Source organism: Sitophilus oryzae, unplaced genomic scaffold (assembly GCF_002938485.1).
Source record: "Sitophilus oryzae breed Bouriz unplaced genomic scaffold, Soryzae_2.0 scaffold_1436_pilon_pilon, whole genome shotgun sequence".
Lineage (NCBI taxonomy): Eukaryota > Metazoa > Arthropoda > Insecta > Coleoptera > Curculionidae > Sitophilus > Sitophilus oryzae.
The window spans coordinates 2,385,840-2,409,073 of record NW_022146100.1 but is presented as its reverse complement, the minus strand read 5'-3'; the positions used below and the strand labels follow the sequence as shown (position 1 = coordinate 2,409,073).

At 31.9% G+C, this 23,234-nt stretch overlaps 1 protein-coding gene across 3 annotated transcripts in view; it reads left to right on the top strand.

Annotated features, from left to right (window-relative positions):
- The first annotated feature begins 2,489 nt into the window (after window positions 1-2,489).
- The window catches only part of LOC115876435, a 30,509-nt gene continuing 9,764 nt past the window's right edge, over window positions 2,490-23,234 (top strand). Inside the window, exons 1-6 of one of the 3 annotated variants that reach the window (XM_030892207.1) lie at window positions 2,490-2,584; window positions 16,178-16,389; window positions 16,688-16,876; window positions 17,615-17,863; window positions 20,078-20,273; window positions 22,259-22,411. In XM_030892207.1, coding sequence (XP_030748067.1) covers window positions 16,265-16,389; window positions 16,688-16,876; window positions 17,615-17,863; window positions 20,078-20,273; window positions 22,259-22,411 — 912 coding nt within the window. In that variant the 5' untranslated portion in view covers window positions 2,490-2,584; window positions 16,178-16,264. Of the gene's footprint in view, window positions 2,585-4,922; window positions 4,941-13,646; window positions 13,848-16,177; window positions 16,390-16,687; window positions 16,877-17,614; window positions 17,864-20,077; window positions 20,274-22,258; window positions 22,412-23,234 lie in introns of those variants that run through there. The other 2 variants (XM_030892208.1, XM_030892206.1) reach the window with 2 other exon arrangements.

Genomic DNA, 23,234 nt, shown 5'->3' with positions numbered 1-23,234 from the left:
CTGAACAAGTTTATTTTAGATGCAGTTTATTAAGAAGACACGACGGCAAGCAAAATTATCTGGTTAAATTAAATTAAAAAATAATACTCTTTTAAACTAGGTTAAAAAGTTAAATACTTTTTTATCTTATTTATGAAAATAAGTATGAGACTAGCGTATTTTTAGAAAACTCATAATAAGATAAAATAAAAAATATATATACCAAATGTTTCCTTGAAAAAATATAAATTTGAGTATTATTTCGAAAATCAGAGCTATCAGCATGAAAATAGTTATGCCAATGTGAAAAACTCTATTCTCTGAAAAACTCTATTCAAAACTTGATTTTCGTCTTTCCGATAAGTTATACGATAACCGAGATAAGAAAGGGGTCGAAAAATGCTAAATTTTCAAATTCGCCGTGTATTTCATGAACTAAGAGGGTGTCTTGGCTAGCGATGGGAACTATCGAATGAATTAGACTATCGAATGTATACTGAATGAATGATTTCAACTATCGAATGGTTTTATTCGAATAAAATCATTCATTTATTTGTATACTAAAGCATATGTGACAACCTCGCCGTGCGACTAAATGGTTATCGTTGCGCCACAACTATCGAATGCTTTTGATAAATGAAATTTAGTATTCGTTTGATTTTTCTGTGGGTCAGTGCATTATTAGTTCTTCCAAATTTTTATAACTTCGCCTTGTAAATACTGTGCTATTTTTGCGTTTATTAAAATATTTAAAATACTAAAATAGTAGTTTTTTTTTAATTGACGATTGTGTGCACAGTGGTCAAAATTTTTCCGAAAATTTGTGTGATTTTCCGTAGCCCGATCTTTCAATTATTTAATTTTATATGGTATATTATGGTTTGGTTTGGTTGGAAATTTTGAGAAGCAGCAATTTTTAAGTGAGATGAGATGGTACTTACAATTAATTTTAAAAATACATATTTGTATTTTAGATGTTTTAATAATATGAATTAGTTGAACTTAATAATCATATTTAAGTAATGTGGTTAAGTAAATGGTTATCAAACTTAAATTTTGGGGTGAGAAAATTAAATTGAAAGTTTTACACGTACCAATTTAAAAAAAAATTAACAATGTTTGTATTTTGTTTATGCTAGTTCTCTTACATGTAGTTTTTTGCGAAGAAATATTTCATTTATTTTTTAAAGTAAATGCCGGTAAAAGTAAATACTATTTTTAAATAGTAATATAAAGTAATAAAAAGTAATATAAATAATTTTGATTTCAAATTTTTTATTTATATTTTCCTTCCATTACACTGCATGCTTAGAAAATTAATAAATGTTTATATTTGATGATTTTAAAATTTGTTGTTAATATAACAAATTAGTTCTGTAATTATTATTATTTAATAAACCAACGTTGCCATTTAGAGACTATATTATTTTTAATAGGATCTAATATAAATACTTTTGACTTCTATTTGTTGTTTATATTTTGCTACTACTTAAAAAAATGTTTATATTATTAAATGATATTAAATTTTGTTGTTAATAGGTATAACAAATTATTACTGATATTATTATTTATTAAACCAGTCTTTGCTTAAAAACATTAAAAATCATTTTCCTACATCCAAAATAAAATGTATTATTGCAGTGTAACAACAGAATATTAATAAAAAAAAATGCAAAACATATAGACATACTATCCCTAACTAACTAATGCTAAAGAACGATATTCTTTGCTAATACCAACTAATACGAATATATGGCAACAGCGCCCTTCATAATGTATTTTTTGTGTAAATACTAGCACCTCAATAAAAAAAATAATGTGTCCTTATCTTTATTTGACTCCGCAAAAAATCAAAGATGCCGGCTTCTTTCATAGCATTGCCACCGACCGCTGTCGGGTTTCTAGGAAAGAAACCTACGTCGCCGGACGACAACTAAAATCCAGTTTATATTTTATTAAAATCGATCCTGACGAATAAATGAATTTGATAAATGAATGAATTTATAAATGAATGGTTTTTGCTGCCGAATTACTAGAATACAATATTTCAAGGCAGATGACGCATCTATTCGATAATTTTTATTCGAATAGTTTTCGACGAATGTTTTCTTACTAGCTATCGAATTATTCGAATGAATTGCAACTATCGAATATTTCGATAGTATTCATTCAATAGTTCCCACTACTAGTCCTGGCCCTGTTTCTAGTCTGTGTGTAGCATCTTTAGTTTCATAAAAAAGTAGCAAAGTGATATAAAAACCACATCTTTGTATCTCTACTCATAAACGAGAAACCCCATAAAACACACAAAAATGAGACACCCTGTACATTCTCACAGACAGAAAAAACTCATTACATTATTTAACTCGAATTTTACAAAACAATGGCTCTGTGGCCCTTCTTTACCAGCCGCCACTGGTAAAATGGAATCACCTGTGTACGGTTTTTACATAAAGCAATAAATTTACCCGGTGTTTGTTAGGAACGCATCGACCTGCCAAAATTAGCTGTCAGTTAATCGTGTGCTGTCACCAACAATTTCCAACGGCGTCAAGCAAAAATGAAACATTTCCGGTGCGAGTAGGGGACAGGATGTTGTGCGAGGGTAAGATTCAAGCATAATCAACATGTTAAAGTTATAAGCGCGGTAATTTAGTTACAGCAAAATAATTCGTAACTGAATTTCTACTTTATTAGAGCAATTCAATTTATCATTGCGTTGGCGCCAGTCGAGGGTCATTTACGCGAAATTTTAATTCGCTTAGAACTCAGACGATTTCATTTCCATTAAGGCATGAGTTAGTGTAACGAGCGACTCGCCTAATATGTCCGTAATAATTTACCTATTTGTCTTCGGGAGAAAATATGAGTTTGCCTGAAATAATCCGGAAAATTCTGGCATAAAAGGGGAAAAATTAAAAAGCAAATAAGCAGCGTCTGTTTGAAATAGAATTTCGTCGCCCGAAGACAAGATTAATATCTCTGGTTTTAAGAATCTAAATACAATGTAAATAAGATAGTAAAAGCTATAATTATTAGTACTGTAACGTTTTTTTATAAAACATTACCACTGCGAACGGCAGCTTTTCATCGGAGAGCAGTCGTGGATAAGGTATTTCACTAGAGAGAAAACTAATCAATAACAATAAACAAAAAAATATAGATATTGGGCGCCAGGCATGTACAGGGTGGGTCAAATTCGACGCTTTTAAAAAAAATTAAAAAAAAATTTCTATAGGAGATAGACGAAAACTAATAAAAGACTAAATCTTAACAGTAACCTATATTGTTTACTACACTTATTCAATATCTGACTTAGAAAACCTTCCGATTAAACCCATTTATTTCTCATCTCGTCTTGATTATCTCACATTATTTTGAAAATCGAATTAAAATATCGTCAAAAAACTTATCATATTATTTAATTTTTGGTTTGTTTTGACGTTAGTAATAACAGCTGATAAATAGTCATCCTATGTTACTATGTTGATCACTCCGTAAAAGGTACAAATAGAGAAAATAATAGTTATGTTTGAATAAAATATTTGTACATATATCTACCGTATGACAGAAAAAAACGGCGTCCAGTTGGATGGGAAATGACGATTGATGACATTTCCTATATAAATTTACATATAAAATGGCACCGACCTTCATTTCATGGTCATCGCTGATGCCGTTCCTTTTCCATAATGCGGTACTATAAAAACTATTTATATTTTTTCTTTTTTCAATTTTCTTTGACTTTTTTATTATATTTTAAGTTTTTAAAATTTTGGTTTTAAGTCAGTAGTGAATAAAACGAAACTTGTGTTTACATGTTGTTTAATGACGTTTCGACTAATTTTAATTCGGTCTTCTTTAGAATCTGTAATATACAATACAATTTTATCACTAACAATGTGTTTAATATATAATTTTTTCTTACCACAAAAGTAGAAAATTATTTATACGTATATTATAGATTCTGAAGAAGACCGAATTAAAATTGGTCGAAACGTCAATCATTAAACAAAATGTAAACACAAGTTTCGTTTTATTTACTACTGACTTAAAACAAAGATTTTAAAAACTTACAATAAAAGCTATATATAAATGTTTGTAATGACACTTATTTAGATTAAAAAACTAAAAATAGAAGTTTTATTTGACTATTTTTCATATCTAGCTTTGTTTTTAAAGAACAAATTATACCCTTTTGAGTTATACCAAATTTGTTAAAATCGGTCAAGCTAAGAGTCATGTAGTATATTTTATCCCCATCTTCCACTCTATTTCACTAATTTTATGTGGTTTGTTAAGATCTAAATATATTAATGTGTATTTGGTTAAGATCTAAATAATATCAATTTCCATCATAAAGCATAAAATATAAAAAGTTGCATAAAAATATAAATAGTAATAATACTTTATAATTTTTTGAAATGCCGAATGAATTTGACTAAATTTGAATAAACTTCTCCTCGTCTATGCTCAAATTTAAGCTGGTGACGTACTCTCGACCGTCGATCGTGCGACTCCAGTGCGCGGCTACAATCGACTTTCCGACCGGTCGTGCCGCTCGGTCTCGCCGATACCTGTCCAGTGCGCGCGGAGCTTAACGCTGGAGCTACGGCCGGCCACCAAGATATGTTAAAAAACATACATAAAGCTAAATTTAGATACTCGCGCATCAAGAGAGTGGTTTAACCATGACTTTTATTATGATTATAACATGATTGACATGATGATTATAACAATTATGATTACAACCCCCCCATTATGAAAAAAATGTCAAAAATAATTTATATCATAATTATATACACTCAGGGATAGGAACAGGTGGACAATTGCATTGGTCTCCTCGATCACATGAAATATACATTTTAGATTTTTTTATGCGGTATGATTAAGAACAAGGTTTACAAAAGAACTTATGAATTAAGAGAGGCAATCCAAGAGGCGGTACTGGAGAAGTTTAGGTAAGTCAGCCGGTCGTTCTGTGAAAATAGCTAGTAATTTAGTTATTAAAAGATGCTTTTTTGTACTTTGGGTAATGTAAATTGTAAATAACCGTTTAATAATATATTCTCTCTTTTTATAAGTTATAATCGCTGCGATCTGGCCGTCATTGTCAATGCGGTTGAACTCTGAGTGAAATTAGTCAAGAAAGATAAGAATTGGCTATAACTCAGTAATTTTTCGAAAAAAAAAACATATTATAGCTTATATCTCTGAAAAACTTAAAAAATGGCGCTTTTTATGAAGTCATGGCCAACTATGGTTTTCATTTTAAAAAACATATGTTAGTATCATATGTCAAAAATGACAGGCTTTAGAAAAAAAAACGGAGGACGCAATCTCATTAAGGATGTAATTATCTGCAACTTTGGTCTGAAAACTTTTTGTCTAAAATAGTTTATAATGGAATTAGGGGCAATTTTTAAAATAGCCGAAATTTGTTTTTTTCGAAATATACAGTAAGCCATGAACTTTTTTTAAAAATCTGAAAGGCGCATATTTATGACACCACAAAACTGTAATTCTTTCCCCATTTAACCGACTCTCCATCTCGAGCTGTTTCCGATATATATATACCCATAGAGAACATCATAGAAAACTCTCCCTGTATATATATTATGTCTAATATGATAGTAAAAATCAGTAATAGTTTTAAAACATCCGTTACCATTGCCACCATATTCTGAAAAAAAAATGAAAAAAAAAATCACAAACCAAAAACTTAACAAAAAACTATTTACGGAGGCTGAGGGTTACCCTGTATGTCATATTTTTTATTATTATAGGTATATTTATCTCATGCGCTGGAACATGTACCATCACCAATCCTGGAACAATAAAATAAATCCTCTTAATAAACTTTCACTAGGAAAGCGGATTAAGAGAAGTTTGCGTTAACGTGGTGCGATCGAAAGGCTCATCGATGTGAAATAATCTTAGATTAAATACTTAGATCAGATTTTATCCGATGAGGACCGAGCGCTGAATTTACACGATCCCTAATGGAATAACGATTACAGAGATTACTTCATACAATCCGAAAAAAAAACGTTTCTTTTTTAAACAGGGTCTCATTCGGACGTCATTTGCCTCGGTTAATTATACAAAAACGGAGAGATGTAGAGACAAAATATTTTATGAGTATACAGGGTGGGGTCTCTCCCCGTATAACCACGCGATATAGTAAACTCAAGCCTATATAGATTAGTTTCTTTGCTATAAAGATGTTGCGATAAAGACTTCATATATAAAGCATAATTAAAGAATACTCAAATATTTCCTTTACAGACATGTTCTGTATTTAATCGTTATATCAACCATAAAGCACTGCCTGTATATGTTGTCCTATAGAGAATAGATGAATGATATTTATAACGCAAATAAAGAATCTATATAGTATCGATAACGCATAAATACAGATTCTATACAGTTTTTCGATGACAATATTCACTGTTACGAAAACTTTACTTATCCTTTATTAACTCTATACAAATTTGTATAGTTATACATAGTAAATATACGCTGATCCTTTACAACTTGTAGCATTTTATTTAAAATACACATAATTTATATAAATATACAGAATTATTTTATTTAAATAAATCTAAGAAAAAGTCTAAGTCCTCGCACCGAGATTGGCATTCTAAGTACTGCTATTATCTTTTATTTTTTTCTTTAAGTTTATTTCTGGCGAAATATTTCAGTCCGGTCGAAGTTTGTTGGTCACTTTATATCTGATGGTGTATAGTCACACTTCGTGCCTACCTTCCCTCGCCATATTGGTGATAGAGCTATCGGAGTTTGTTGGCATTTTGCCAATTTGTTTGGGAAAACCCTATGAGCAGAGGTAAGACTTTTATTTTAAACGTAACGTTTCCTAATACCTTTTCCTTTTTTGTACAGGGTTTTATTTTATGGTACACATTTTGTTTTATGGTAGCATTTTCTGGTGCCATTTTGTTTTTGTACCTGACATTTGGGCCACGTTTTGTCCTTACATTTCACACCGGGAATAACGGAGGAATCTCCTGAATCCAGAGAAGTTTTCGATCCTGCCTGTGCAGAGACGTTTTTATCACAATCCAGTTCCAGTAGCAGCTCACCACAACCAGCTTGTGACCAAAACGGATAAAAAAAGGCCAGATCATTTCATTTTATATCTATTTAATTTAAGTTCATTTGAATGCATTAAGCCCTTCAGGCATATTATATATTTGATTGCTTTGACCAGATAATGAAGTCACTTTGAAATATTTTATTCATGTTATGCATATTTCTGATATCTATATAGTACGGTTTTTTAATATAAAGAGTCCCTACATTTTCGTACCAAGATCACCAGACTTTTTGCGGAATAATTAATAAAATCTTAATATTCAGAAGCGTGCAGATTTAACTACCATCTTGAGTGATCTATTTTGATACATACAATTTACCAACAAATATTTTCAAACATCAAATTTTTCATAGTCTTATTTTATTCTACTCAACATTTAATTATTAATTATACTTAGTTATTAGTTTATCTCAGCGTTTCATTTGTGTAATTCCTAAAATACGTAATACCTATATTCTGGGTTGATTTCTCAGTTCTCAACTTAGAAGTTTTCGAAAGTAAATGGAAAACTGAGTATCACAATTTAATTTTCATTAGCTTACGACCCATTGCTCACCGGCGAACAGCTCCGTCGCATAGTATTAGTTGTTTTAATATTTTTTCCAAAAGAAAATTCTTATAAAAAAAAACATTCCATCTTTTTTTTTATAACTTCTAATGCTACAAACTTCATGTATTTTATATATCTATAATAATATTCCGCTGGTGCATCATTTCTGGGGTTAGAATCATTTTAATATGCCAGATACAAATGTGCTTCTCCGTGTTTCTTCAACATTCTACTCTAACATAAGGGAAGAAAAATCTAAAATTTGAAATCTGTGTATTTTCCACAAGTTGAGTTATTGAAGGGCCAGGTCATACCTAATATATCTAAACAATAGAAGAAACTTCCGCGGGGTAATTATAATAACGGTACTGATGGTCACATGGTCACATTGGGGTAACAAGTAACAAGTAACAAGATGAAATTTTCACATGAACACCCTTGATGAAGTTACAAGACTTGATGAAAGTTTTAAAACTGATGAAAACAGATTTCTACAAGCCTCTCTCGTAAATACTTTAGAAGCCTCAGGCAAGTGCTGAATAGCAGTTTCAACACCAACGACGATTTCCTCCAAAGCGCTACCAGAGTTGGGCAATGCAAACTTTAAACCTTTGTTTAATAAACTGAGCTCTTGTTTATCAAAAGTCTGCGAAGAAAGATTCTCTACTATGTTTATGTCTCTTTGGAAAACATGTTTGTTTTTAGAGCTTTTTAATTTTTTAAACTTACTATTCATTCAATTTGTAAGTAAAAATATAATAAAAGAGTAATCAAATTTTCAGTAATTTTACTTAAATCGCCCTAATACAAATCTCATCTAACCTATAGGTTTGATAGGCGTCCTTTACAAAATATGTATTAAAATATATCTAGAAAAATGTTCTTCGTATTACCTGAATTAGAAAAGTTATGTTTAAGTAAATACTTAAACATATCGTTTGTAGTATTTTATGCCTATATAATATTTATATTAATATTTGGAATATTAATACTACCAAGGATATGTTTAAGAATTTACTTAAACATAACTTTTCTAATTCAGGTAACAAGAAAAACTTTCTATAGATTTTAATACATATATTTTGTAAAGGACGCCGTCAGTATCTATATCGATACAATAACGAATCGACAAATTAACTTTATTCATTCTAAATCCAGAATGTATAGTGGCGGTAAAGTATCAATACAGGCCAACTTTATTCAGTACAGGCTAGACTGTATTAAGAATAAAGGCTGCCTTTATCAACTAAAGATTTTAATATAAGCTCGATAGAGGTTCTATACTGTTTGGTTATACGGGAGTTACCTTTCTAGCGAAAATCAAATGAAAAACTTTTTTCCTAAGCGGACTAGATAACTTATTTCCTATTTCCAACCCTGTAGTAATTAAATTTGTTTTAAGGTGGAATTCCTGGAGGGTGTTAATGGTGTTCCAAAACTTTCGAAGCCTCTCGAAAAAGTTTACGCCTTATCTTCGAAATACGGCAATTGGGATAATCGGTAGTCCATTAGAAAGATGCGCCAATCCGAGTATCCATAGTAATCTAACAAATCTTCGTTACATGTATACGTTGAATATACAGGGTGGCGCACCTCATTCGCCTCGGTTGATTGTACGAAAATAAGAAGATGTAGAAACAAAATATTTTATGGGGATATGTGGGAAGGTAATGTGCATAGCAAAATAAAAACACTAAATCACCACAATACACCAAAACACTTTTACTTTTACACTGGACGCGCGTTTCGCTAATCATGTTAGCATCATCAGCAGATGATTATAAACTAAAGTATAATCTACAAGTTGAGCGTTTATATACTCGCTCAGTACGCACTGAGTGGGCGTGGCAAAATCTAGCCAACCGAGTCAGAGCCCACTGAGCGTAACAGTTAGATTTCCGCCACTAGAGTAGTAGGAACAAAGAACTTGAAGGAATTGGACCGTTGTCTCTGTTCATACTATCTTTACATTTATTAATTCTGATGCTTTCATATGCATCTAATTGCCTGTAATTTGAAAATTGTTTAATTAATTTTAAATTATTAAGATCTATACAATGTTCTTTATCAACAATATGTTCGGCAACGCAAGATTTATCCGGTCTACCGTATCTTATCTGAACTAAATGTTCTTTAAATCTAGTTAATATTGATCTTCTAGTTTGCCCAACATATTTCTGATTACAATCTTTACAAGAAATTTCATAAATACCTGACCTTTCCAGTGGAGGTGTTTTATCCTTTGGATTACCTAATAATTGTTGTAATTTATTATTAGCACTATACACAAGTTTATAATTGACATTCTTAAAAATTCCTTTTAGACCACGGGATAACTCTCTATCAAACGGTATCGAAAAATATTTAGACGTATCTTTCTCCACTTGAAAAGTCGAATTTTCAGAAATCAATTTCGATCAACAAAAATTAAAGTAAGATATTTTTATTAGATATTAAACTTACATTTTCACCCGATCTTTCAAATTAAATATCTCGGAAACTGTGCATTTTCGAAACATACATACATACATACTGCCATTACTCGCTGACGAGTATTTGACACGCATCAGAAAATCAAGATGGTCACGCAAGGCGTTTTCTTTCTATGAGCTTTTCTGTGACTGAAAAGATTTTTCTCTTATACTTTTTGGTAAGACTCTTTACTTTTTGGTTGTCGCTGTTAACTGAGTTTAAAATTCTTCTCCATTGAGTTCTATTGTGAGCTGCTTCTCCCCACTCAGCGGTTTCTAATTTGTTCTTCCTCTTTTAGAATTTCGCCATTTTGTGCCATGATTGGGCAGCTTACCTTTTTAGTTGGACCGTATACTTCTTTTACAACCTCGAAGAATTTACGATAATCGTAATGCGTGGCTTCTGAATTCTTGAATCTGATTAGCCTTTTCCGACCACCAGTTATCTTTTAATTGGCGCAGATTTCTTCGAAACGTGTTGTTGGCTGCTTTAAAGTTGTCTACCAGCCTTGGATTGTGTGGATTGGCATTAAACCAGTCTGGTTGTTTCTTTGTGTTGGACTTTCCCAGTACTGCTTCGCTAGTTTTATGAATCGCATCCCTTAATTGTGTCCAGCCTTGTTCAGCTTCCAAGATTGAGATAGATGTTATCGGTGGAAGTGATTCTTTGATGGCTTCCCGAAAGGCGTCGGCGGCATTTTTGGTTTCTAGACCCCGTACGTTCAATTTGGTCATGTTGTTTTGCTTTTTACAGTGTGGATTTTTGGATTTTAACTGGATTTTCATTCGGCATCTATTCTGGCTTTTGTGTGTCTGACATGTTTTAGAAGCGCTCTTCAAACGATTACGTGGTCCAATAAATGCCAGTGACCTGAGATCTGGGATGTTTTCAGGTAAAGGTAGCTGAAAACATGTTGTTCTTCAACATGAACCACGTATCGGTGATGCATAGATTATACTCTGTGCATGTTGTTAATAAGCGTTCACCATTGCTATTTACGTTTCCCATTCCATGTTTTCCCAATACGTCAGCCCCTATTTCCTGTTGTTTACCGACACGAGCATTAAAGTCACCTAGCAAAATGATTCGTTCGTGCTTTGGAATGCGTTGGAGAGCATTTTGTAGAGCTTGGTAAAATTAACCTTATCCTCAATTTTAGCGTCTAGGGTGGGAGTGTAGACACTAATGATGTTGACGTAAGTTTTGTCTTGTATGGGGTACCTTGTATGGGGTCATAAAACGTTCAGAGACACCAACAGGTACTTCTGTTAATTTGGTGACAATTTCGTTTTTGATTGCAATGCCTACGCCATGAATTCTCCTGTGTGTTGCGGGGTGACCTTTCCAAAAGAAGGTGTAATGCTCCTCAGTGAGACTACCCTCGCTAAAAGTGAGACTACTGTTTCGCTAAGAGCGGCAACATCTATATCTAGTCGGTGGAGTCCCTGTGAAACCAGTGCTGTTCTTCTCTTTGGTCGATTTGAATTTATCTTGTACAGTAGAGTGCAGACGTTCCACGCCACAAACGTGAAACATTGATGTTTTTTGTTTCCCCCGATGATACGCTCAAGTAGGCACCCCATCCCGGACATCCGATTGAGGGGCTATTTTACCTCCGGATGATGCTTTTTTCCCACTCGAATATTTCATCATTGATGTGTGTTAGCTGCGTGAAAAGGTTTAAATGTAACGGTTACGCTGCCGCACAGTTTTGGCTGCAACTGTAGCACGGGATGACTATGGCACAGTGAGGACCGCGACGATAGTTCCCTTGTGCTACGTTCTCGGTCGATCTATTTTCGGAACACAGTTTAAATGGGGCCAATACGAGCCAAACCACTACTTACCGTTACTATCCACTTATCGTTTCCGAGAAGAAAATCTTATTTTTATTTACACATTTATTTTTTTTCCGGCTGGTATAATTTAATGTAGCGACCAAACGCCAAAATTTTCGTAGTGACTTCCACGCTTAATTTTAACGTTAACATCTTAAAAATTATTTAGAATCATAAAAAATGGGCCCTCTTCTAAAATCACACAGATTTTGAAGTGTTCGACCGGTTCTATTATGAAGCTGCTCAGATACGCAATCAAATAGTCGGCCAATGGTCTCCATAAGAACACTGAAAAAAGGATCTCTCAGTCGAAATGAATATGACTTTGACCCAAAAGATTGACGCTCTTCAATAGATCTATCTGTCCAAAGTATTTCACTCTTGACCCAAAATTAATATGCAAAGAAGTTCTTGCTACAAGAACAATAGTCTCTTTGATTCATGCAAAAATTCTTGATTGAACAGGGACATTTCTTGATTAAAGAGACACTTTTCTTAAACCAATAGCGAATACCATTGACTTAACTAAAATTTATTTTGATCTAAGATTAGTCTATACATCATATACAGGCATATTACGAGGTATATTATTTTCTGATAAATTTAGGTTTTCCTAGTCTGTAGTAAGTAAAGTGATATTATTTTCCTCGATAGAAGGTAGTTATTTCTGCTTCTTCACTCCTTGGTATTTTTTGGGGTGGTTCATCACTCTACAAATTACAAAAAAATGTTACATCACGATTAATCAAAGTAAAGCAAACAAATTATTAAAATTATAAGCTTTGGTCACATTTTGAATTTTTTAATACGACGACTTGAAATTCTAAAATTTTTGTAATTGTTTGCATAAAAAAATCGATATCTATATACTTATTCTATCTATAGTCAGGCATGCATTATCTAAACAGGTGCATTAGGTAAATGTCTCTTACCTTCAAATAAAGCAAATAAATGCTCTAATTTCCATTTTTTCAGAAAGTCCTTTAAAGAATCCATATATCCTAAAATGTGTCCATAAAAAATGACAAATGCATGTTAATAACAACCACTAATTTGTTATACAATATGCGTTTAAAAAGAAAATTATGCAGAATTCCAAGTGGAAAATTCCAAGCAACAAAACCCGTGCGTAATATGATGTGCGACCTATAAAATGCGACGTGAGACTGATCGGACTGCCGACTGATTGTATATACCATCCTTCGTCATCGTCTTTGCGTGTCGTTATTTTTTTCATCAAAAGAGTATTTAGCTATTGGAAAAATGGCCATGTTTCTTGAATGAAGTACTTCCTAGCGTATTTTTGTTATTATCTTAAAATAAAGTAACTTGCACTTGGTTGAATGAAAATAGATTCAAGAGAAATTTTTCAAGAGAACAAGTTTTCTTGAGTTAAGAAAGTTTTTCTTCAGGGAAACGCTAAAATAAATTCTCTTGCCGCTAATTTTTTTTTTCAAGAACGATGACGACTTTAGTTCAAGTCTATCTTTTTTATCAGTGAATATATTATATATTTTCACTATTTCAATAAAGTAATCGGCCGACTCGAAATTGCATGTCAACACCCAGACTTGGTAATTTAGCAATAAATCTGTAAATAATATCTAATATTTTGATAATACAATATAATTTCAAATGGTGTCAATCTAATAAACAGTTTTCTTAACACCGGTGCGGCGCGGCACCATAAATAATATTGTTATCTTATCTACAGAGAACATTTTTTCCCCGATCAGTAATAGTCTTGATATAGGCATAAAGATAGATATACGTGTAACCTAAAAAATAAAATAAAACAAAAACGGTGTGTTTTAGAACATTACAATATGTTGCAGTATCTTTAATAAGCTGTTCAATTAGAATAATCGCCGAAATTATTTTAATTAAGATGGTAAGTAGGTATTTAATTTATTTATTACGGTTAAAATAAAATAATCAAAACGAATTAAGGATCAATATACAGTATGTCCCCAGATTGTCTTTACAAGAGAAAAAAAACCTTTTATATTATTGAGATTTTGAAAAAAAACTCATTCTTCATAAAATTTTTAGCTTGTTCTATAAAATGGTTAAACCCGTTATACTTTTCTTCCAAATTTCCATACCGTTTTAGGGAAGATTAATAAAAACATCAAAATATTGTTAATTTTTTTTCTAAGTTCTAAAAATCCAAATAGGCCAGTAAGTGAGGATAAAAATAGGGTATTACCTCCGAATTCTTGCCACCCGCACTGATTGACGTGAAATTTTAATAGTGAATAGAGATATATGTAAGAAACAAAACTTACATAGTAGCGATGTGTGCATTCACCCTGGGGGTGAGTGCCACCCCTTTTCGGGGGTGAAAAATAAATCACCCATTTTAATTAGAAAGATCAATGAACGGATGAATTATAAGCAAAAAATATTCTATAACATTTTTTCAGAAAATTAATATTTTCCGAGTTATTTAGGATTGAAAATGTTGATTTTTCATCTAAAAACTGCACAATTTTCTGCCATTTGAGGGTTGTCGTAATATTGCATCATAATAATTTTCAAATTAGCCCTGTAGTGCATGTACAATGGAAACTAAAGAGACCATATAAAAAAAGATTTCAAGTTAACGTCTCCTTTTTGCTGTCAGGGCTAATCTGGACGGGGCCTACATTGTTTACGCGGAATCCGAACAGCGGTCCTCGGTCATCTCATGGTCAATGGCCTACCGATTTGGCAAGAGTGTCTAAATCGACTCTTACTCACGAGATATCCGATCTCATCCGGCCTCGAACCGGCGTGAATGAGCAGTGTATGTCAATAGATTTTACACTGTTGCCTTTTTTGGACAACAGTACGATACAGAGTTTCGAACCGGTCACCCGTCCATCCACTAGTATCGCCTTACGTTGCTTAACTTCTGCGTTCTAATGGGAACCGGTGTTTCGACGTAGCTGGACCGTTGCCCAAGAGACAATATCAATTTTGTTTACATCTTTCGGGAAATAGGTATACTCGTATATTTAGAAAAATTACATTACCTTAATAAAACTACGATATTTTTATCTTATCAGCCTACTTCAATAAATCGATATATTTTTTTAATCTATCGAAATTGATTTGATTTGATTGAAAAATAAGTTAGAAGTTTTATTGTAGCGAAAAAAAAGATAATAATTAATTGAGTGAAGTGAATATCTCCACTATTGGTTTGTGGGAGTAGAAAAGCACAGTTTATTATGAGTCAGTAGTTATACTAAGAAGTCTAGCACCACTCCCCAATGAGCTACATGAGCTACAATGAGCTACATCTTACGAAGGTTAATCCCAAGTGCCCTTTTAATGCTGAATAGTCCTAGATATTTTAACCAATGATGGCAGCAGTCGAATCAAGGACCATTAGATTGATATAGTCTATAAAATGAATAACTTTGAATTTTGACCGTTATTTTTTACCAAAATGGCAAATATAAAATCCCTCTATCCAAAAAGTTACTGACATTCTTTAAAATGAGTGCCTGAACGAATCAGATAGGTAACTCTTTTTACTTTCGTGAAATAGAAAAGGAAAATAATAAAACAAGTGACAGTTCTTCCTCTTCTTGCAAAAATCAACGCGAAATGTCATAACTGACAAAAGTAAAATGTCATCAGCTATTGACATTTCTAAATATCAGACCAATGCCGTCTCTAATAGAACTGCCTCGGGGCGAGATTTATGACGTCACGCTAGTTAGATACCCCGGATTAATAAATATATGTTGTAGACACGGAAAATGGAAAACATAATTATTCCTCGTATTTTTACTTGCAGATTTGTAACCAATATAATTATTCTTATGGAGCCGTGCTCACATGCAATCAAACAGTCGGCCGATCGGCTCCATAAGTATGTATTGCTTTCACTTTTAGAACTAATCTTGACTGACTGATTAAATCTAACTTTATAATAGGTGTCTTAATAACATATGTAAAAATGAGACATGTAAAAATAAGTAAAGTTCATTTACTTCTTTTAGTTACCTTTCTCACCTAGTATCTGCCAAGGTGTTACAGGGCGAATCCCACAAACACGCCAGTATTCAAAGCACATGGGAGCACTACTGACAGCCCAAGGTTTCATCCTTGTGAAAACAAGTTATGTCTGATCGCTCTGGGATCTTACTTTATTTAATTAAATGACTAAAACCCATTTTGACAGATGATCAAATCAGAGGCTTAACATACTGTTATTCAATTTTCTAGGTGCGATGTTCTTTCGGGTAATCATCAAGTATTCCCATTTAACAAATCAATTTTTAAACGGCTAATGTTCATGGTAAAATCTTCACTATGACGAATACAAAGGGGATAATTTTTGGTGGAGCTTTGATATGCGGTTTAGTTATTTACATAACTGTCATATTTGTTGGTACAAGTGAAGACAACGACTATAAACTATATTACAATAAAGATAAGTAAGTATAAAAGAATATAAACGTGTTTGTGTGTAACTCTTAATATTTATAGTAATTTATAAAAAAACATATTCTCAAGTGTTTGATTATTATTATGTTTGGTGATTCAATTCGTTCTTATTAATTGCACTATATTCAAAAACACTTTCACTAAACAAATATTTATTGTTTGCACATAGTGTTTTAATTAAACAAACAGTAATATTTAAAAGATTAAACAGATACGATGCATTACAAAATAAGTGAATATAATATTCTTAGAAAGTCAAGTAGGTATTTGTAAGTATTCCGTTTTTAGATTAAATCATTTCCAACACTTAAAGACAATAAAGCAATACAAAGAACATGGAGTTAAAGTAGATAAAACTTCAAGTCTCTCAGAAGATGAATCTATAGCTGAGATGCAAAAGAGTTTATCAAATTTTCCTATCGAATTTTGGTACCGAAACAAAAACAAATCTATGAAAATGAATAAAACTTGTGCTCTGTAAGTATGCAATAATGCGGTAAAGTGGGATCAGAGCTGCAACAAGTCAGTTTGAAAAAGACTTTAACTTTTCGTCTTAAGTAATTTCAAAATTCCAAATGATTTAAATCTGAAGTCGTTGACTTAAATCATCAAGTCAATTTATTTTTGTAAGGACTGAAATCAATATAATCTAATTTAATTGATCTGTGAGTTATGTCGGCAAAATTACTCAATCAAAATAATTACCGTCAAGTCAAAACAGCCAAATTTCAATTTAAGTATCTATTTTTATGGCCGTTAATAATAATTAAATAACTTTCGAAAAATAACTTAAAATCAAATGACTTAAGTCATTAAAATGATTTAAATGAAGAGCCGACCTTATAAAAAGCTTTCTTGCAGCTCTGAGTGGGATTAGGAAAACATATTACAGTTAAAGGTTGGAAACTTTGGTGTTAGAACAGCAAAATAAAACATTAATTCATAACAATACACCAAAACACTTTACTTTTGCACTGGACGCGCGTTTTGCTAACCATGTTAGCATCATCAGCAGATGATTAAAACTAAGTTGATTAAGACTAAAAGTTATGTTTTAATTATCTGCTGATGATGCTAACATAGTTAGCGAAATACGCGTCCTCTGCAAAAAAGTAAAGTGTTTTGTTATTTTGTAGTCAATTAGTGTTTTATTTTGCAGGAAAATATAGATTAACAACCAGATTTAAGTCCTTTTAAAACAATTTTACTTTCTAGCTTTCCTAGTTTATTAGATATCGAATACAATAATAATTACTGGCAGACGTTACGAACTTCTCAAGATGTGACATTTCATTTATACGGCGCTTATTTCGATAACAGGGAAAAAAACCTTTTAGGACCAACTGTTCGAATTCTCAGTATGATAAATCTGAAGAATACTACAGTAAAAACGCATTGTCAATTTTGGTTTGAAAACAAGAACGAACCTGTGATTGTACCGAGTACAGAATACAGATTTGTTTGGTAAGTTTATCACTCAAAATATATAATAAAATATAATAATAATATATATGATAATAAACCACAAATAGTGCATACAGTCGCTCCTACTAGTTGTATAGCTTAGCTTAATTATTTATCCCAGAAGTAATAGTACATAAACGAGTTAGGTTCACATTAGAATTTAAATTTATTCAGCTGATATTTGTGCTAATGTATTATATTATATTTCTTCTAATGTATATTTCCATATACCGGGTGTTGCATCGTCGGACGGGACATACGAAATCCCATGTAAATTTTATTGGGGTCAATTATTGGCTTCTCTAATTATTTTAGAGAATAATTCTATTTAGGTTTATTGAAGAGCACTAAAACCCACATTCAAAAGAATAACTTTAGATATTTTTGATTAGCCCGTTTACGAGTTATCTCCGATTTCTTTTTAAATATTTCTCCTTTCTTATGGCCCTGTATTTACTTATGAGCACCAGTCAAGGTAAAAGATAACTGTAAAATGAAGTTGTCATTTCAGAAATTTACCTATTTAGTGCTTTATTATTCTCTCATACATCAGAAATCTTAAAGATGTATTTATAAATACAAATTAATATGAATTAAAGTAAAATAAAGTAATCAATTACAAGGTTAGTTATAGTATTATTACAATATTAAATAACTTATTAATTTAGGTACTATTAAATTGTTAGAACTTTAGGATTTAAGATTTTCAGATATTCCTCTATCGACTGCTAGACAATAATCCAGGCGATCATAAAATTCTCTTCTTACATTCTCTAGTTGGTAAACTGAAATTCTATTGCATTCAGTAGAAATAGCATTTTTTAACTCGTCTAGATTTGGGTATTTTTACAGTCCTTGTATATCCTGTTTTTTAAATGGCCCCAGAGAAAGAAATCATTTGGCCAATTTACTGTATGATTTAGGCCAATAACGTTTCCGTTAAAACTATTGTCTAAATATTCCCGAACAGCCAGGGTACTATGTGTCGGGCAGCCATCCATTTGGTACCAAATTTCCTGATTTTTCCTAGCAGCAATATGTAAAGCAGGTAAAATATGATTTTCGAGTAGTTCCAAATAATATTCTGCATTTAAACTTCGCGTAAGAAATAATGGCCCGATAATATTGTGTCCGAATATCCCTGCCCAAACATTTACTTTCTGTGGATATTGCGTCCTTGTTTAGACAAACCTGTGTTGGTTTTCTTTCTTCCAATATGGATAATTTTGAACATTGGGTTCATTATTTAAGGTAAACGTGCATTCGTCTGTGAAACATGTTTTTTAAAAATTCCCTATCCGTGTTTGCTCTTTCCATCATATCAAAACAAAACGCCTGCGCCTGCCGCCGTATTTCGTCCCCATCTCGTAGCTCTTGGTGCTTTCATTTGAAGGAATAGTATTTATGTCGTTTCAAAATTCGAAACGCTGTATTGTGATCTATTTCTATTTCATCCTCAATTTTTTTTGTGCTGATCTTTCCATCGTTCTCTTCCACGCACAATAAAACTTCCAAGTCGGTATCATTTCTTGCATCTTCTCTTTGTTCCTGCCTTGCTTCACATCTGTAGTTCTTTATTAGGGTACCTTTGGTCTCAAATCTCTGGATATTCCTTGCGATTGTAGATTTTCCAGGTATCGGTTTATTCGGATACAGAGCAGCAAACATGTCCGACACCTTTTGATAACTATTTCCTTGATAATACCATTTAATCATCAATATTTTTTCTTCGGTAATGTAATTCATGGCTAATATTTTCGATGTAGGTATGAGTTTTTAATAATAATAATAAAGCACTGAATAGATAAATTTCTGAAATGACAACTTCATTTGTCAGTTATCTTTAACCTTGACTGGTGCTCATAATAAATACAGAGCCATAAGAAAGCAGAAATATTTAAAAAGAAATCGGCGATAACTCGTAAACGGGCTAATCAAAAATATCTAAAGTTATTCTTTTGAATGTGGGTTTTAGTGCTCTTCAATAAACCTAAATAGAATTATTCTCTAAAATAATTAGGAAAGCCAATAATTGACCCCATTAAAATTTACATGGGATTTCCTATGTCCCGTCCGACGATGCAACATCCGGTATGTGCTTCATATTTTGCTGTACCATGACTTCTACAGGCTTTAATTTTTTAGTTTTATATCTATTATTATTTTACAATTATTATTATACAAAATATGATTAACTTATAATGTTATTGGAAGGTTTTTAGATTGGGGTGTCCAGAAACAAGGTACTTTTGAACCTCACTTAATCGCCTGTGTTTTACCCGAAAATGTAAAGAATATTGTACCCAAATCGGTATCATTAGTAGAAAAATACTGTGATACTGCTAAAAATAATATGAAGGTTTACAACAATAAACCAGAAGAGAAGAAAGATTTTGCTGTATGCGTCAAGGTTAGTCGGTTAGTAAAATTTATATTTTTATATTTTTTAATTCCTAAATATAGCTTTATTTTTTTTCTTCGAAAAAAAATGTCCAAATCTGACTACCAGAAAATGTTTCTTGTCACATTAAGCCAATATAGGCGTATAAAATCTATTACACTGAAAAAAATATTGTTCATAGTAGGCATTAATGAACATTGATTATTAACTGTTGTTTCATTGGGACAATGATTTTATTCATTAATATAATGATTTGTTAATCATAGATCGATGTCCGATTTATTAATACTATGAATCTAATTTCATCAATATAATGAAAATCTGGTTATTAAATCATTACATTTTGGTTGAAATCATACGGTGTCTCCGTTATTAGTGAAGATAGAAGGGCGCTGTTTGCACAAACCTGTCTCACTTTTTTGTCAAACGGAAGATGCCGTAAACAAAATTTTCATAGCCCTCTTCGTTTCCGAGCTACAGGGTCTTTTTGAAAATTTTGCAATTTGGGACACCTCCTGTATCTCTGTTATTGTTAAAGCTATCGAGAAGGCGAAAACTGTTTATGGTAGAACTTTTTACGTAGAATACAGTGGCGTAGTCTGTTTTACTACCAAAAAAATATTTTTGAAAATATGAACTAAAGTTATGTTTTTTTAAATGGAACACCCTGTATATTTATAAATCATATGATCTGTCTTGCCATAAGCTTCTCAAAAATATATATCACTCTATATTTATTTTCACTATTTACTGCAATATTTAAAAGTTTTTATTAAAAGATCATATTTATTAGTAGGCCATGATTGATAATAAAACAAACTAAAGAATTATTAAAAGTATACTGCTATCTGTTTTTTGTTTTATTTTGGGAGCCGCTAATAAATTCTTTATATATTAGGGAAATTAACTCTCTACCGCTATTTGTAAATCTTGGAATATGTGTATACGTAAGAATAATCTATCGTATCGGAAATTTTAGATATTCCTTTAGCTAATTTACGTGAAATATACTTTCAGCAAGATGGGGAACATTCCCCCTCATAACTATGGAAATATTAGAATACTGTTAAATTATTATTTTTCAAATCAATGAATTGGAACCAATGAACGCATATTGATAGCCTCCTCGATTCCCGGATTTCGCCGTTCTCGATTTCTGATTTTGGGGATTTTGAAATACGAAATATATGGTGGGCACTACAACAATGTCGAACACCTGAAAAATGCTTTAATAATTCAAGATTTAGATATTTGCAAACCCATCCCGTTATAAAAAAAAGAAAAATATATTCACAGTTTCAGTGGTAACAGTTATTTCAAAAGTAAAATATATCAATCCCAAATAAATTTTAATATGTGTATGACTATTTTAGTAAATACCATTTTGATTTTTTGTTATTTATCACGGCCTACTAATAAGAAAAATGATATATTTTAATTATTGCAGTAAATAGTGAAAATAAATATAGAGTGATATATATTTTTGAGAAGCTCGTAGCAAGACAGATCATATGATTTATAAATATACAGGGTGTTCCATTTGAAAAACATAACTTTAGTTCATATTTTCAAAAATATTTTTTGGTAGAAAACAGACTACGCCACTGTATTCTACGTAAAAGTTCTACAATAAGCAGTTTTCGCCTTCTCGACACCTTTAACAATAACAGAGATACAGGGGTGTCCCAAATTGCAAAATTTTTGAAAAGACCCTGTAGCTCAGAAATGAAGAGGGCTATGAAAATTTTGTTTGCAGCATCTTCCGTTTGACGAAAAAGTGGGACAGGTTTGTGCAAACCGCACCCTTCTATCTTCACTAATAACGGAGATACCCTATGATTTCAACCAAAATGGGACACACTGTACATTGACATAACATTTTCAAAAACTGTTTTTCCATATTTCCCTGTCATGTTAAATTTACTAATTTATTTTATTTATAATTGGTATATTTTATTTGTAATTTTAGTATACATTGATTATCGTGTTTACAGGGCATGGATTTTTTGAAATCAGATTTGTCTGTAAAGCTAGCAGAATGGATCGAACTACTCCATTTACTAGGAGCAGATAAAACGTTCTTTTATATATTGAATGTACACCCGAACATCACTAAAATATTGAATTATTACGAACAACAAGGGAAGGTACGAAGTAATTACTAAGATAAAATGTCTACGCAATGTCATACATTGTTAATAATCCTTGATTATTATTAAAATAGACATACCTGAATTACATTATACCGTGCTGGCAACTGTTACTTTTGGGTCGGCATTTACATGTGTGGAAGTAAATCGCATAGGGATCTTATTAAGTCGGAGTGAGAGAAATGTGACCGACCGAGGCGACGCGCGACGGTGTGCTGTTGCGGCGTTGCCATACGCCTTTCCCTATCAAGTAAAATAAAATCACGATCGCAAACCGCTTATTTTTAAAAGAATTTTTTCAAGAGATAACTAGATACAATCATTAAACATGTTTCTGAGCATCTGAAATGGAAGTATAAGGATATCATTAGGGTGTCATTTTTTTTATAACGAGAAAACGTCAGTAATCGCGATAATTTATAAACTCAACTTTTTAACACATAACAGGCCATAACTCAAGAACCAATTTAGATATTGAAACTTTTTTTTATTTTTAAGATCGGATATTTTACAATATTTTTACATAAGAAAACTTCGATAAGGTTGTTTTTTCCATTCAAAAATTGTAAACAATCCATCCATTTACTTTTAGAGCACATAGCAATTTTCAGCAATCGTGTAATTTTTTTATTGATAAAGATTTTCACATACTGTCTACAAAGAAAATACAGCAGAAATATTAACAAAGTTCTTGAAAAAAACTAAGATATCGATTATCGATCGAGATATCGATTTTTGAGTTCTGATAGCGCGACCACTATCGAACACCCACTCAATTCCACTTATTTTTACCAAAAATGCAAGTGTTTCTAGCTTGCAC